The sequence below is a fragment of the Pangasianodon hypophthalmus genome, chromosome 22 (genome assembly GCF_027358585.1).
Source record: "Pangasianodon hypophthalmus isolate fPanHyp1 chromosome 22, fPanHyp1.pri, whole genome shotgun sequence".
NCBI classification, from domain to species: domain Eukaryota; kingdom Metazoa; phylum Chordata; class Actinopteri; order Siluriformes; family Pangasiidae; genus Pangasianodon; species Pangasianodon hypophthalmus.
This window is the reverse complement of record NC_069731.1, coordinates 2686841-2705279: the sequence shown is the minus strand read 5'-3', so window position 1 is coordinate 2705279 and position 18439 is coordinate 2686841. Positions and strand designations below refer to the sequence as shown.

The window sequence follows — 18439 nt, the reverse complement described above, 5'->3', positions numbered from 1 at the left end:
TACATAAAACCATTATAACTAATGTACAGAGACGCTGAGAAATGAAGACTGAAGATGAGAGCGCAGTGCAGTGAGACAGGGATGAGAGTGAGACAGAGACAGTCTGAGCTGAAGGAACAGAGTTATCGCTGCTTTCACACTTGACATTTTTCCTCAAACACCAGCACAGCTTTCACTTGTGACCCTACAGGAAGTGGAAGCTTTTAAAAAGCACTGCCACTGGTGTTGTTTTATTTCATTATTTTTTAAAAATCAAAGTGGCATGAGGCTTTACCTTCTGCACCGATCATGTCACACGCTGGAAGGAAAGCGAGAAAAACAAACATGGAGGACAAAGCGGTGATGAAAAATGAGTCTTGTTAGAGAGTGACAAGAATTGAAACTACTAATTGCAATGTAATTAAAAACAACAACAACAACAATGTGTCTATGTTTGGGACTCAATCTTTATTTCATCAGGTTAGCAAGTTAGGCTAGTTAGTTAGCCGATACTAGCTAGGACTGGTCAGAGTGTTGTCATCGTTACAGTTTAGAAAGAGGAGAGAAAAAAGGAGGGAAAACAGAGAAACAGAGAAAGAGATACAGAGAGAGAGAAGGGGGATAGTGAGAGAAACAGAGAGACACACAGAAAAAGAAAGACAGAGAGAGACAGAAAGAGAGAAAGGCAGAGACATAAAGATGGACAGAGAAAGGGAGAGAGGCAGACAGTGAACGATACAGAAAGAGTGAGAGAAAGACAGAGGGAGACATAAAGATAGTGTCAGGCAACAATAAAGAGTGACAGAGACAGACAGAAAGAGAAAGAGAGAGATGGAGACAGGAAGAGGGACTGAAGAAAGGAGAGAGACAGAAAGAGAGAAAGACAGAGACAGACAGAAAGAGACAGAGGTACACGAAGAGGGAAAACGAGAGACAGACAGAAAGAGAGAGCGAGACAGACACACAGATACTGAGCAAAAATGATAGATAGGGAGAGACAGACAGAAACAGAGAGACACAAAGAGGGAGAAAGGGAGAGACAGACAGACAGAGATACTGAGAGAAAAAGATAGATAGAGAGATTACTGTGTTCCAAACCTGCTGTGCAGCTGTGAAAGCCTCTCTCTCTCTCTCTGTCTCTCTCTATCTCTGTCTTTCTCTCTCTCTCTCTCTCTCTCTCTGTCTCACAGTTTGACTCTGTACGTGTTTGTGCAGGAGAGAGGTGTGACAGGAATCTAATTAACGCGGCACTTTTCAGCCCTGAGAAAGTGGGAAAAAACCCCAGCAAACTTCAGTCCTCACGGCAATAAAGGGTGGAAAATTGCACAGCACAAATTGACGGCGTATTCAATTAAACACAGACAGACTAAATGCAATAAGAGAAAGGCCGAGTGAAAACACGGAAAACACACGAGTTTTAACAAAATATCAATACTCATATGGGTCCGAGCGTCTTTAATACACACTCCATGCTCCTTCTGCTGCGAGCAACCTGAACAGCTTCATGAGAAAACCTACAAACCACATTACATCACTCTAATCCAAAACCTTTTCTTCCACATCTTCCCCACATTAATGTACATAATCAACTCCAGAAGTAATAGCACCCTTCATGGAGATAAGCCAAACAAAACATAAACAGTGGTTACAAAATTATTTGCACCCCTAGAAATAATATTGCTCAACAACATGATGTGTCATTGTCAACACTGACAAAGAAAGTTATGTCTTATAGGTTACGTTATAGCAGCTATAAACAGTCGTTCCCTCAAAAGGCTTTCTTTTTTTCTCTCACGCAAAGTTAATAAGTTTTAAAAAAAAAAACACATCTTATCACGTTACCGAGAAACAGGAAAGCATAAACTCCTTTGTCCTGAAGATGTTGGAAAACTTCAAGTTACAGCTTTACTTCTGACTGTTAGAAAGTGCTGAAATTCAGTGACCAATGATACAAAAACATTGCTATTTGACAAATACATGCTGATATGCAGGTTATCTGTTCGCATTTCTAGACATTGTGCAATCATGTAGCTCCACAGAGTTATTATTACACCTAGTGGTGAAAAGTAGGAACTGCAACAAGTGCTAGCAGAGGCCCACTGAGGCAGGATTCCCGCTGCCTCATGCTTGGGGGGAGGCGCAGAAGACAGACAATTAGTAACTGGGGATTCCAGATTGGGCTAGTTTAAAAATACTTCACAACCACCAAGATCTTGTTTTATAGCAAATAATCAGAATTAAATAATAGATTTCTACAAACAAAGGCAAAGTGTAAGTGCAGACAGTGTGCCTATGATGTAAAGAACCATTTCTATTGTAAGATATATCGCAAAGTTTAGGAGATGGAAAGGAGGATTATGAGGCAGATCATGTCTGAACATCAGAAATGCGTGCGCACCACGGTGACTGTTTTCCCATGCAGTTCTCAATTGCTGTAAATAACAGAGTTACTCTAAAAATTCATTAGAGAACATCCTAGAGCATAAATGTGATAACACCCCAAATTAATTTTGTTTGAGGCTATGTTGTTATTAACGTCAACAACAATCTATGATCACAAGCCACTGATGCGTTTATGTAGCGCATCTTTCACACCGTTCCCTGTAAATGAGATGTTTCTATAGAAGTGATAACATATTAGAATGAGTGCATTAATATAAACCTGTGATTTTCAGCTGTCAGGGCTGCTGTTCTAGAAAATTAATCAACACCTTCTTCAAATTTCAAAAGAGTTTCAAAAAATGTGTGTAAACAGGATTTTCAGCTAAATTTCAATTCCACTCCAGGATTTCTCAAGCTCCTCTTTAAATAATGTATTAAGGCGAGTAAAAATTTGAGATTAACGTTTGATAAATGATGAAATGAGAACAGCACTTGGCAGCAGATTCGGACACGCAGACCTCTGTGTGTAGTCTGGTGTATTCAGCATTTTAAATGTTCTCCAGTGTCTGTCAGTGTTAAGCGTGGGTGGTGTAATGTGTGAGTGACCTCCAGCATGTGTGTGATCATCACTGTCCATTATCCTGTACCATCATTTACATTTAAGCTTATATTATTTGGCACAAATCACAGAGATTTGAATGAACACACACAACCACACAATCACACACACACACACAGACATACTCAGGCACAACTGAACACTGAGGTCAGTCATATACTGTTCATCTGGTGTGTGTGAGAGTCTTTGAAGGCTTCTGGGTTGGCCTGAGTCCTGCAGAGTGTGCTAAGCTCCAAATAAAAGAGGATTTAAAAGAGGTCAGAGGTCACACTGAATCAGACAGACTCCAACAGACCTTTAGTGTCTGCTCCCTACCTGAAAGCCAAGGATTTATGGAAGGATGGAGGTGTGAATGGATCAGGAAGAGAGAAAGAAATTTACTGTCAATCACTAGCCAATCGTAGGAGTTCGGGAGCTCATGTATGCAGAAGAGGGCAGATAGTACTTTCCTCTGAGGGTGTTAAATGAGGAAATATCCCCCCAAAAACAGAGCAAGTGATGAAAGTGGGATATGGAAATAAAATAAAAAGATAAAATTCGATTTTAAATTTCAAACACGCTACCTTTTCATATGTTCCATGTATCTGTAAAAATATCAGGGAACAAATCTACTTTTGTGTTAAGAAAATAATTAAGCAAATTAATCAGATATAAAAGGTTTTTAGCTTCAGGGACTCACGACTCAGCTAGTCACATGTCTCATTAACCAACATTTATATATATATTTTTAAAAAAATCAACCTTGATGTGTTTATACAGCTACAGAGATGCCTTAGAAATATTGGCTCTCTTCATTAAAATAAATATATAATGTAACATAACATATGCAATGACTAAAGCTTTGATCTTAAACATACGGGGATTTATTTTTAATACACTCTTTTTTTTACTTGAATTTTATTCAAAAATGCAATTTATCTGCAAAAATTAATACTTGAAAGGTCTATAAAGTTTAGGCAGACCTTATATTTATAAATTTATGGATTGTACAAGTGTGAAAGATTTCAGCAGTAGAGTTCTCAGACACAGAGAACAATTTAAAAAGAAACTGTTTATATTTATTTTGCATTTATTTCACATTAGGGGAGCACATTAGGAGTCTCGGATTTGTAACCCGAAGGTGAACCTGAAGGTCGTGGGTTCGAGTCTCAGGTCCAGCAGGGATTCAACGCGTGTATAAAATCACAGTAACTCATCGCCAATTACACGATTCAAAGTCAATCAACCAAAGTTCACAAAGGAGGAGAGAGTGTCTTTATACGCAAATTTATAAAACGTAGGCTATGAACGTTTTCTGAGCCAGCAGCTAAGAAAAGTCAGCAGGTTTTCCATGGATGTCACATTGCTTGTACACATGTTCATACGAAAGATTTACGAATAAATTAGTTCGTATCCAGTTTGATAAATGAAGTGCATTGACTCTAGCGTTTTGTACACCACAAGATATGTAGGATATGAAGCTGGAAGACTATAACTTGAACAATTTAATTTAAATACACTAATAACGGCCTGATTTAGGGGTCCAAGCACTGAGAGGAAACCTAATTTGTAATTAAAAGTAAGTATATTATCAATATTCTTATATTTTGATTTGATTGCACAGGAACATAACAGGTGTAGAATGTGAGTGATTCGAGGATGAACCCACCGTGACTGTTGCAGCGCGATGTCTCCACCAGCCTGTTGTCCTGGTCGTAGCACACCATAGCCTGGTAGCGGTAGCCCTGTCCACACTCCCGGCTGTCTCCCTGCACTTGAGTCCCCAGAGTGGCCACGGAGCCCTCGGGCAGGATGCAATCGGACCAGTTACCCACAGGCTGGGCGTTGTACTTATCACAGGGGCAGTACTGCGTCTCACTCAGCGGGTACGTCTGACTGTTCTTGCACTTGTCCTTCTTTTTGCTCTTTCCTGGAAGTCGATGGAGACACTGCAGGTAATTTTATTTCTTTAAATCTCAGAAAAAAAACATTATGAAAGCAAAATGAGGGAAAGATGAAACATGTAATGAGTAATACATTTAATATGTTTAATACAAGTAAATAATTTAGGGTCTTGCTTAAGGGCTTGTATATATATACATAAATATTTTATCTATCTATCTATCTATCTATCTATCTATCTATCTATCTATCTAGTGCATTGAATAATGGCACCGAAATGGACTTAATTAGAATTATATATCATGAATCTACATAAAATATCCCATAATATTAAAGTGCAGTGAAAAAATTAATATAGCTTGCAAAATTACTTACAAATGATTGCAAAAGTATTCACCCTTATGGCTGTGAAACCCCTAAATTAGTTCTGGTGCAACCACTGCCCATCCAAAGTCACATAATCAGCTCAATGGAGTCCAGGTTACTGTATGTATAACATTTTTTTTTAGATCTGTTTTAATTATTATATAGGAGTGAGAACATGTTGCTTACCCACTAGGGTCCTTTTCCTCGTGCGCACTCCCACGCAGTCGGCAGTGCAGGGGGAGAACTTGGACCAGTTGGTGAGCTGGCAGTCGTCTCGGCACGGCAGCTGGCACGGCTGGTTTACTGCCGGCATGGAGCTCGCAAACTTCAGACACTGGGCTACGTCTGCTACAGAGCCGTCCAGCTGCCGACATGAGACCGCTGCAGGAGCACAGACAAACACATACACACACACACACACACACAGTGAGACTCAACAATCCAGTGGATTACAGAGAGACACGGTGACACAGAGACAGGGATGTGGATGAAAGTGTTCGGTAGCAGCAGGAGGCTGTTTATGAGGATAAAGACAAGGACAGTCAAGAGAAACACTTCTGACAGTGACAATATTTCAAAATCTGACTGCAGATCAGTTATATATCATTCTTTATATGGCTATGAGACTGTCAAATGTGCCAAATGTTTGGAAATTTTACACTATAGAATAGTAGTATTAGTTTGCACACGTCTGCTAATACACTGTGCTAATCCTGATAGTTTGCTAGAATTTCATACCTCTGGTCTGGAGCCCTGCCCCGCATCCCTCCTGAGCGCCTCTGGTGTCCTGCCGAATGCTCCACGGGACGAGCTGACACCGGCGCCACTTGTGGGTTTTCCACCTGCAAACAGAAACACTAGTAACACACACTAGTGATGCTTTACAGTTAAGTTAAAGTTAATGTTTTTTCATTAATTTACAAATTTTATATGGAATTAGTAAAATTATATATGACATTAGCAGCATTAAAAACATTGTACATGGCATTAGTAGCATTAAAAATGGCATTAGTATCATTATAAGCACTGTGATATAAACATTAACACCTGCATTAGCTAATGTTTATATCATGGTGCTGTTGAATTCTCCATTCTGATTGGTCAGAAGAGAAGGTGTTGTTCATTTTCTATAACTGCAGCTCAGACAGTAGTGAAGCTGCAAATCACAGGTTTATATTATTATTAATATGCTTGTTCTAATACGTTATCATTTCTACAGTAACAGCTCATTCTCAGGGACTTGCACAGCTCCACATTTTTATTTAACATTTATGGAAGGAGTCTCAGCGCTTTGTAACAGTCAGAGGTAAAGCTGTAACTTTAAGTTTTCTCGAGTTTACGCTTTGCTGCTTCTCACTTTCTCTTATTAACTTCAAAAGAGAGAAGAAGTATGTCATTCTTTAATAAATAAGAAAATGTTAGCATTGGGAAATTGGTGTGGTATAAGAGGAATAAAACACTGTAAGATGTGCTGCAGTTGGAAAATAATCAACTTCGGGCTTGTAACAGTATCTCTGCTTCATCACACCACATAGCGCTTTACTCCTTACTTATTTAAACTAATATGAATTAATACAAGTATTACTATGTTGCTACATTTGTAGTATATCAATGCTGATATAGTAAATGTTAGTAAGGAGACTTTACTGTAACACTGTAAGACTAAAAACCAGCAGAAATACAATAAATCTGTTCCATTTCCATCCAACATCTCTGTGTACCTGCTGGCTTTGCTGTTCGCTCCCTTCCTCCGAGCTCTATAATGCTCTTACATAACCATTGCACGCGTTTGCATCATGCGAACACAAAGACGTGTTGCGAGAGAGCTGATACAGTGTGACGGTGTGTACACTGTACCTGTAACCGGGACAGACTGGGGCTGGACGAGGAATCTCACACTCTCTCTCTTCATACAGCACCTCAGGACAGTCCACACCTCCGTTTACCGGCTTCTGAAGGATCACACGGAAACGGGACTGGTTGTTCTTCTGGCCACTCAGTCCTGAAGACAGCAGTGTTAGAGTTACAGAAGTAAAATGATACTGAACACTGATATACACTCAGTCGTCTCCGGATTTCTTCAACATGTACCTGCTTCACAGGACGAAGGACACGGCGTCCATTCACTGAACGCTGTTACTGCACAGTCCTTCTTACAGGGCAACACACACTGTCTCACTGATGGGGGACGAGGAGCTTCTGGACATCTAAACACACACACACACACACACACACGCACAGACACACACAGAGTGAATGCTATGTAAAATATTACTGCAGGAGGAATCCCAATATCACAAGAGATAATGTTCCTGTGATACATTCATTACTTTTCCAGATGCTTTCATTTCCAGGTTTTGTGAATTGTTTCTTTTTTAAAAAAACAAGAAAGAAAGAAAGAAAGAGCATATGGGTAGAAAGAAAGAACATATGAGAAGAAAGAAAGAAAGAAAGAAAGAGCATATGGGAAGAAAGAAAGAAAGAAAGTAAGAGACAGAGAGAGACGAGACAGAAAGAGAGAGTGAGAGACAGAAAGATAGAGACAATAAGGAAACATGGAGGTAATTGCCCCACAGTAATATTTGGCGAATGACGTACTTTTTATCCATTTATAGTTACAGTTAATGTTGTGGAATGTCCGTGAAACAAGTTAGTTCCTGTTCTCCCTTATGTTATAGCAGCTATAAACAGCTCCCTCACCAGTCTCTCTTTTCTCTCTTCTCTCTAAGTTATTAACACAAAAAAAACATATTTTGTCAAACTGCAAAGTTACAGCTTTAGCTCTGAATGTTACAAAGCACTGACACTGGAGATGCCTTCCATAAATGTTAAAGAAACCTCTCCTCAACTACACTCAAACCTCAACTACACTTTTTTCAGTCTGTTCATTATGAGTCTTTGCTTCTGCATCCACCCGTCGTCCCTGTGAATGAGCTGTTACTATAGAAACGAAACCGTATTAGAACGAGAGCACTGATGTACAGTAAACCTGTGATTTGCAGCTGCACAGTCCACACTTTCTGACCAATCAGAACACAGCTGTGGTATAAAAGAAATGAAAAATCTGCATCAGTGATATGAATATGTATGTGTTACTGTTAGGCCACTCCCTTTTTCATGTGATAATATTTAGTATGCATGGCAACACAATTTGTTCTCGATCTGAAATGGAGATCATAATCAGATGTAACTTCCTGTCACCTCACACACCACCTGCTTCGCTTCATGAGCAGGGTGAAAAGCTGCAGCACGGGAAAAAAAAACAAAACGAAGATAAATACGGACATCAGCTTCAAGACAAACATGACGGAGAATGAAAATTGTACATCTGTGCTGCTCAAAATGAGGAATAATGCAAATCTCAGCCGTGACGCACACCTCAAGGCCTCGCAAATCGGATGTAATGATAATCTGACCTGAAAACAAGGCAGCGACTCGTCCCTCAGCGGCATTAAATCAAAGCCACAAGAGCACCCATAATACTATAATCCTCCTCAACAATAAATTCTCCTTATTCCCTGCCAGCTCATGACTTAAGGCTATATATTGCAGGGAGATAAGTGCTCCAAGACAGATCGCTTCCTTTAGCGTAATGTCCTACTGATTCTATCATCTGGCCATAATCGGCTTTCGTCTGCGTCTCGTTTATGAGCGATGGTTAGCTGTAATCTGGATAAATACGAGGCACACGGACAACGACGACTACAAACCATCTCTGAACGTTTATTCCCGAGCTTTTCCCAACCAGCTGATCGGGGAATAATTGAGCATAGAAACAGCTGCTGCTGCTGCTGCTACAGAGAGACAGAAATTTCATGAACATCAGGTTTGTGAGGGAATCAGAGACGAGGCAATAAAACCACAGCTGCGAAACATCGATCTGTATTTAACGGCGGTTGATGGGAGCAGGCAGATTAATCCTGTGAGGATTTGTTTGGGGTTGTAATGCACGATACAGTGTAGGATGAGGATCATGTCAGTCATCACACTCTTCTAAAAGATGAAAAACTGAAGATGTCTGTGTGCAACACCTTCTGATCGATCAGAGTCCAGAATTCAACAGTGCTCTGGTTTATCTGATTACACACACATGCGAAATCACATATTTCGAAATCATTAATGCGTCGGTCTAATATCTCGTCGTTTCTATAGTAACGGCTCATTCACTGGGACCTATACAGCAGACGTTTTACATAAACTGATTTAAAAACGAGTGTGAAAGATGTTTATTTAACATTTATGGAAGGAGTCTCCAGTGTCAGCGCTTTGTAACAGTCAGCATGTTTTTAAGACAGAGGAAGTTACTCTTTGAGGTTTCTCTGTAACATGACAAGCAATCTTTTTGTCTTATTAACTTCAAGGGAGAGAAAAAGTAGATGCTGGTGAGGGAACGACTGTTTATAGCTGCTATAACGTAAGTGAGAACAGGAACTAACTTGTATCACAGACGTTCCACAACATTAACTGTAACTACTGGGTCAGGAACCCTTGAGAGCACCAAGAAGCACTCTCTCTACCAATATTAATACCATAATAAATGCCATAATAAATAAATAAATAACAGATAGATAAATAGATAGATAAAAGATAGATATAAAACATTTTATAGATAGATGAAAATATTTTATTATTCTAAAATGTTAATCTAGATAGATAGATAGATAGATTCTTTTATGAAAAGCGTCACATTTTGCACAGTGCACTGGGAAAGAGACAGCAGATGAAACATAAAAAAATGGTCAGAAATGAAACATAAATCAATGCCCCTTTAACTCAGATGTAGTCAGTTCATTAAAACCTGTTCAGTGTCTTTGTTTTGTCCTGGAGCTCATGCTGGAGCTCGTCGCCACCTTGCTCATGATTTATGTGTGAAATAATTGCACAAGGCTAAACTGATGAGTGGGAAACGACCTGCAGAAAATGTGAAACCTCATACAGTTTAAACCAAACCTTTTGGCCATGATCTGAAGAGCCACTGTAGTGCATTTCCACCCTTAACAACAACACCACACATCTCACATTTAACTCTGACTAACAATAACGCAGAAATCAGCCTAATGAAACGGAATTTCAATTCCTCTCCACGGCTCGGATGTTATTCCACTGGCATCATTAAAAACAGCTCACACACTTATCCATCAGGAACGCCAAAAATATCAGTTCCCTGCCTTCTGCAAGCTGTCATTATTTTTCAATTAGGACTAAACTGTCGTCACTGCTGAAACGGGGAGAAACGTCTTGTTTATCTGCAGCCTACGCCAAACCAGATCATTAGCAACATTCAAGAAATAAAAAAAATACACCAGAAGTGCTCTGTTAATCTCGCTGTTAATCACTTATTAATACGATTTAGTTAGAGAACTTTTTCAGGGCTGGCGAGTAAAAATGTGACACAGACTTTCACAAGTGCCTCAGTGTGGAGTAGAAGGAGTTTATCATCATTGTGTGTGTGTGGGGCATCAGATGATCCACCCTACAAAGGCTGGGTTTCAGGAGTTTGGTCTGTCAGTCTGTCTGTCTGTCTGTCAGGAGTTCAGTCTGTCTGTCTGTCTGTTTGTCCTCTATTTCAAATGTATTTCAATTAATTTGTAATGAATTGATATTAAGTTATATATTTATATATAGCATATTTTTGATATATACTGTATGTTTACATTGGTTAATTTTTTAAAAAAAAACACTACAAATGATAAGATGATGATAATACCCTCCTATGTGTCCTTAACCTTAACTTTCTTGTCCATTATTCAGGTTTAAGAATAACTCTCAAGAAACTGACAGTAAAATTAAGAGATTTGAGCTGAGGACCTTCCGGTCACAATCGCTGAGTCTTCACCACTGAGCCGCTGCTGTGCTACATGCTAACTGCCTTCATTTCTCACTGGATCAGTGAAAGTTTTCGTCACGGTTTGTCTCGAGCATGGTGCATGTTTTTCATCTTGTAGTAATTAAATTGCAAGAATCCAGCGCACTTAATTACTACCATTAGCGTTGCTGGGAAATTAAGCTGTTTGTGACGGAGCTAATTAGCATGTTTGCTCCTGCCTGTTTATCACGGTTTTTCCCCCGGCCTGGTTTTGCCTGGAGTGGAGAGACAGACTTTGAGAGCAGACTGCATTTTCCCTGAAGCAATCTACGCCACTCAGATATTCACACACACAAACACACACGCTAATGTGATACAACCAAACAAATGCACAGCCTTCATTAGCCCACTCGGAGACTCTTAACCCCAGGATCACTCCAGAATGGGGTTGAGTACCGTGATGCACTCTCTGTCCTTCTAATGTAGTAATGAAGTACCACTAAGCGGTGAATGACATTAAGCTTTTAGCCTGTATGGGAATTGTGTATGCTAAATCACTCTTTCTCAGAGTGGTCCTTTGTGAGCCCCAGATTGGTCCACATTTTTGCACTTTCTCAGGCAATGAAGAGCAATGAATACCTTCAGAGCAAACACGGACCTGGGATTATTCAGTTTCAAAACACTGCGGTAAATGTCCAGTATTATCCAATCAGCCAATCATGTGGCAGCAGCACAATTCGTAAAATCATGCAGAGACAGGTCAAGAGCTTCAGTTAATGTTCAGATCATCAAATTGGGGAAAAATGTGATCTCAGTGACTTTGATGGTGCCAGACGAGCTGGAATGAGTATTGCAGAAACTGCTAATCTCCTGGAATTTTCACACACAACAGTCTCACAGGATGGTGCAAAAAAACATCCAGTGAGCATCAAGAAGCAGCAGTTCTGCAGGCAGAAATGCCTTGTTGAAAAGAGACATCAGAGGAGAACAGCCAGACTGAATCGAGCTGACAGGAAAGCTACTGTAACTCAAATAACCACTCTTTACAACCGTGGTGAGCAGAAAAGCATCTCAGATCTCATGGTTACAATGAGATCTGAGCCACATTTTTTTCCTAATTACTAGAAAAAGTGGTCTAGCCAGTGATTTTTATGAAAAAAAAACCCCACAAATGTTAAAATGCTTTGTCACAATGGTTATACGGTATATAAGGTTATATTATAATGTTATATGATGATTTGTTTCTTCAAGTAAACACTCAAAGTTTAACTCAAATTCGACATAGAACCACCCTTTATCTTCCACATTTTTGCTAAATACATTTCAAATCCAATACCAAATATGACTTCTTACTTTTTTGGTGGCACCTGTCCAACGTTGACCTTGACACAGATGACCTTACGGGTCTGCATGCCCATGGCGCAGGATGTCTTGCCCTGTCCAGGTGTGGGTGTGGTCCGGGTAGAGTTGAGCATGGTGACTGAAGTGTCCTCAGTACACGGCCCCCACAGTCCAGTCTGCCAGTGGTAAACAACGCAGGGATGCTCGTTACAACTCCTCATTTCCTGTAGCGCGCTGGCGTTTGGACAGCTGGAGCCTCCTGCGAGTGCACAGACAACATGGCTGAATCCCAAATTGCTCCATAAACCACAAATAAGTGCACTACACTCTTCTCTGAAGTAATGACTTCCACCCTCTATAAACTGCACTACATTTCCAATAAGGAGCCATCAGACATCCCAAAACACTCCTTACTCCCTATATAAGTGCACTACACAGAAATGAATGTGTTCTACACACTATGAGAGACGTTTTCATATCCAGCCTTTTGTAATTAGGTGTCCTGGCTGTAAGGATACTCAAAAACCTGCTAATAACCACCTGTTTCTAGAATTTCATTTAGAAAAAGTGATTTCTGCGAGGATATGTCACATTTTGAAATGCTTATAACCTACAGCAAGCTAACATAAAAACATAATTAACATAATCACTCACAGAATTACTTAACTCATATTCATAAATATTCATAACCTTCATAGCTAACACTACTTAACTAGCTAACACTAACCAGGCTAACCTAACAGGATTTCTGAAACAATTTACAAGTCTAATTCCATAATTCCATGCTTATAATACCACTTTTAGTACTATCCAGCTAAATAACTCAAGCTAACCTGACAGGATTTTTAAGTCATCTTCATATGTGTACAACCTTCACCGCTAATGCTAGTCTGACAGCTAACATGAGGTAACTCAACAAGTTAGCAAGAGGATTTTTAAACATAATCCCTGACCAGATGATGTTTAAATCAAATTCATTATGTTCTTGGCCTTTACTGCTAACTGCTAGTTAGCTGGCAAACATGTGCTAGGATTTCTGAGAGGATTTTTGTCATTCATAAAAGCTCCTAATCTTCATTGCTAAAACTAGCAAACTAGATAACGAGAACAACTTGCCATTTTCTGAGGGATTTTTAGAGCTAACCTGAACTCCTGACAGACAGAGCTGACCAGATTAGCAAGAGGATTTTTAGGTCCTATTCACAAATGCTCATAACATCCACTGGTAATGCTAGTTAGCATGTTAACATAGAAAAATAGCTTAATGTAATCCCTAACATGATTACTCAAACCAAATTATACAATTATACTGCTACCTACGTGCTAACTGGCTAACACTGGCTAACCTGACAGGATTTCTGAGAGGATAATTAAGTCATATTCATGGGGTTTACTGCTAATTGCTAGCTGAGTATCATGAGCTAACCTGACTGGATTTCTGAGAGGATTTTCAACTCATTTCATAAATATAATTAACTTTCACTGTTAACTGCCAGCTAGATGGCTAACATGAGCTAACCTGATCATTTCTGAGAGGATTTTATATTATAAAAGTTATATTCTTAAATACTCCAGCTAGCTATCCAGCTAGTTAGCACAAGGTAATCAGACAGGATTACTTAAGTCATAAACATAAATGTTTCTATAATCAAGCTTATTAAGCTAACCTTTTGCAAAACTTTTACCTTTTTTAAGTGCAATAATGAATCATTGAAGGCTGAGTTTTTACATAGAAACATTTGCAAGACATATCTTCTACTTCCATAGCTTAAAGCCACACTCAGTAGTTCGTGGTCTTCAAATGAACTATTCTTATTTGATTTTGTCTGAGTAGAAACGTGTACAATATTTCATTCCTGTAATATCTCTGACTAGGCCGAATTTATTTTCTAGTTTTTAACAACACCCGTAGTATTCCTCCCTGCTGTCTACATGGAAGGAGACGAAATGTTCAACAACACTCCAAGCCTCTGTCTCGCTCTTCAGCAGTGAAATGAGAGTGTGTCTGACATAATTGCTGACATTCTCAGCTCTCTAGGTGACGGAGCAGCCCAAAGGGGTACCGAGAATCGAGACCTGTCCATCTGGAAGAGGAAAGCAGCTCCGTAACGAGGAGAAAGCACACCCACGACTGAGAAAAATATGACTCTGAAGGACTTTAGCCTCGAGAGACCTGATGCTCTGGTGCTGCCTTTCAAAGGCAGGGGAAAAGAATTCTAAATAGATCAGTATTTGTGAAAGATGTGCCATTCTTTTCAGCTCTTCTGCTATTTTATGATTCTTTATAGCAATTGGTGTGAGATAAGTCCTTATACAAGATAATAATAATTCATCACACACGCCATAGGATAAGTCCAAGGAATCGATCAAGACAATCGTTTAGTTTGTTGCTTTACAGTGTCATACCTAATTTGTATAGAATTCAGAAAATCTTAGATTAAATGCAACTTTGTCAGTGAAATCATGACCCCTTGTTGCGTACGTACGTAGAAAATGAACGGTTGCCTGCCGTGTTGTTGCATGCTAGTGTAGATTCAAAGTTCCTACCATGATTCGTATTCATATACCATCCCTCAAGCCTTACACAGAGCCTCATATCCATATTTATAACTGCAAAGGGACACAGGATTACAGTATACAGTATTCATTCAGCTCCCAGATGGCTCATTGCCATTTTTTTTTGCCAAACCAGCCAAAGCTATTGGCTTATTGTGATTAATGACATGAATGCTGATGAATTTTTATTGAGAGTGCTTCAGGATCTATTTGTCATGTCCTCATTTTGAAAAAAGAAAAAAAAACCCTCTCTCTTCAGAAATACGAGATGGCTCCCAGAGTTCAACTAAGAAAGCTGACTCAAAGACTCGACTCGTTGGAGAACGACACATGGCTACCAGGAGGTGAAGATCTTTGCCAGAAGGCATTAAATGATGAATTTTTATGGTTTAGTTTACACCTTCTGCTGATCCTGTTTCTGTTTGCTGTGTTGGAATTCACACCTTTGTATCTTCAAGGCTGCGAGAACTGACACAATCTTTCAGTGTGAAAACATGGAAAATGGCTGTATTTTTGGCTTTTTAAACAGCTTTGCTGTACAACAAGGTTGCTCCCCTGGGGAAAAAAAATGCTCAACCTCTGGAGAAACACAACTGATCTTAAAGAAAGCAGCTCCAAAGGGTCCAGAGTCAGTGCATCACCTCATTTTATGTTGTTTTTTTTTTAATCTGTGTTTGCTGTATGAATTTCAGTCCTTCCACCGTCTCACTCAAATCCACTCTCAAAGACATCCATAATGCATAAAGGGCTTTCTGCATGATTTGGTGTGTTTAGTGCGCGTGTCTTCCATTAGGAAGCAGGGCAAGATGTCTGCAGAACGCAGCAGGCAGACAGCACATACTTATGATAAAGTTGAAAGTAAGACTTGTCTTCTGAATAGCAAATAATTCAAGGGCACTTTTGTGAAAATGATTTCTCCAAACAAACCCATTCGAGCAAATGACCCGACACGAGTCGTGTTCAACGTCGAGGCTGCAGAATGCTAATATTGTGCTTTTTGCTTTTGTAATGAGTTCCCAGGGATTTCTAAAGAGTCTATAACCACTTTCTAGCTACACTTTCCACTTCAAAGTATATATCATCCACAAAACTCTAAATATCTTGACTAGAACAACAATCAAAGTCCACAAAATACCACAGAAGTTTCTGGAAGTTTCCTCAGAAAACTTTGGGGCCCTTGTAAGACCTTAAAATAAATGTTACAGCCTTAAATCAAACCTAATCCGATTTATAATAAAAGGTTCCATTAGTCGTACAAATTTCCAAATTTGGAAGTCTGACCTTCTAACTCTAGCCAGCTGGCTATCATGAGCTAACCTGACAGGATTGCATAAATGTTTATAACCTTAACAATGCTTGTCAGCAAGCTAACATAGCTAAAATAGGAGTAAAGTAGCTAAACATAATCTTTGACAATATTACTTAAACCAAATTCATATTTTGTTCATGACTTTTGCTGCTAACTAGCTAACATAAGCTAATCTGACAGGAATTCTGTGAGGATTTTCAGGTCATTTCGATAAATCTAATTAACCTTCAATGTTAACTGCTAGCTGGGTGGCTAATATGAGGTAACCTGACAGGAATTCTGTGAGAGTTTTCAAATCACATTCATAAATATTCATAATCTTCAGTACTAATGCTAACATGATAGCTAATATGAGCTAACATGACAAGATTATCAAGAGGATTTTTAGGTCATATTCATAAATGTTTATAACTTTCAATGCTAATGCTAGTCAGCAAGTTAACATAATAACATACATAATAACATAACTGAACATAATCCCTGACAAGGTTACTTAAACCAAATTTATGATCACAGCTTTTATTAGTGCTAGCTAGCATGCGCTAACTTGACAGGATTACCTAACCTAAGGTAATATAAGAGAGGATTTTTAAGACATACTGTATTAATAAATGAATACGAGCTAACTTGACAAGATCAGGAAGAGGAGTGGTGTGACAGTGTGACAGTGTGTCACTGTGAGGACAAACGCAGCTAGCACAGTTCACTCTAACTTGTTTGGAAACTTCTAGAAATAAAACTAGTACACGGATGTGTGAGGATGTCCTGTCTGTTACCTTCTCGAGCGCTGTAAGCCAGAATGGCTCTCGTTCTTGTCTGCTTGCCCTCAGCTGTTTTGCTCGAGCACGTCTGCGAGCAGGTGGACCAGGACGTCCAGGGGCTGAGGACGCAGTCATTAGGACATGGGACAACACAAGAGACAGGGCCGGGGAGCGACGCTTCATCACACAGCTCCTTATTCACCTCATTTCCTGCACACAGGAACATTAGAGCATTTTTATTTGAGAATTTCATTATTTTTCATTTTTTTATTCATTTCATTATTTAAAGGCAGCATTATATAAATCCTTCCGAGAAACCCAAAATTCTTTTCTCACTACAAAAACTCTGTAAAAAATAATAAATTCAGGTTAGATAGAAGGAACAATTTTTTGGGCAACACATTTACAAATAGTGAACTATTGTTTATTTTGTTTTTAACAATCAGATATGATAAGTCATGCACATTTATTTTCATTTGAAAGTACCTGTTTAATTAAATACTTCGGAATTTTGGCGGGAGTCCAAAAGAAAATTATAATAAGATAAGTAAGAACTATAATTTAGGAAGCAGGAACTGTAATCATATAATTTTATTAATAATATCTTTAGTAATTATATTATATGAAATAATAATAATCAATAAAAAATAATACATGATATATTAAAACTAAGTTAAAACGCTACAGTGTGCTCCTGCCATCCTATTTATCCCAAGATCACTAACATAGTTAACTAGTTAGCTAGTTACCTGCTAGCACACACTTTTCCACAGTTTACGTTTAGTAAACTAAAGTAGCACAACCTGACAGTCAGTATACATATCTGGCTTGAACAGCAATTTGCTAATGATTAAAACTCTTTATTTATTAACTGAAGTCACATTTAGCGTTGTGAGGCATCCACGAAAGCAGTTAGCTCCAAAAAAATGCAAAAAAATGCAGCTTGTTATGTTACCAGGAAACCAGAAAGTGTAAACTCCTCTGTCCTGAAGATGTTGGAAAACTTACAGTTACAGCTTTAACTCTGACTGTTACAAAGCCCTGACACTGGAGCGTAAATGATAAATGTCTTCTTACCAAAAAAGTCACATCAACGTTTACACACGTATATATAATCTGTTCATGTGGAGCGTCCATGGTACAAGTTCCTGTGAATGAGCTGTTACTATAGAAACAATAACGTCTTAGAACAAGTGCATTAATATTAATATAAACCTGTGATTTGTAGCTACTGTCAGAGCTGCTGTTCTAGAAAATGAATCAACACCTTCTGACCAATCAGAATTGAGATTTCTCATTAACTTGATGACACGTTACATTGTATGATGACCCTGAAGGGAGTGCTGAATGTGATATTTGAGTAGCCAGTTCAGTAAGCTAGAATGATATATAAATGTTTGAGGAAATACTACAGAATGAAGGTCAAGCATGCTCAGTGA

General features: G+C 38.9%; 1 protein-coding gene across 1 annotated transcript in view; it reads right to left on the bottom strand.

Annotated features, from left to right (window-relative positions):
* The window catches only part of LOC113533066 (thrombospondin type-1 domain-containing protein 7A), a 108931-nt gene that overhangs the window by 24925 nt on the left and 65567 nt on the right, over nt 1–18439 (bottom strand). The window contains exons 8-14 of the mRNA XM_026924898.3: nt 17016–17210; nt 12387–12633; nt 7319–7434; nt 7085–7229; nt 5966–6069; nt 5414–5608; nt 4629–4889 (exon numbers count right to left, since the gene is read on the bottom strand). Coding sequence (XP_026780699.3) covers nt 4629–4889; nt 5414–5608; nt 5966–6069; nt 7085–7229; nt 7319–7434; nt 12387–12633; nt 17016–17210 — 1263 coding nt within the window. The remainder of the gene's footprint in view (nt 1–4628; nt 4890–5413; nt 5609–5965; nt 6070–7084; nt 7230–7318; nt 7435–12386; nt 12634–17015; nt 17211–18439) is intronic.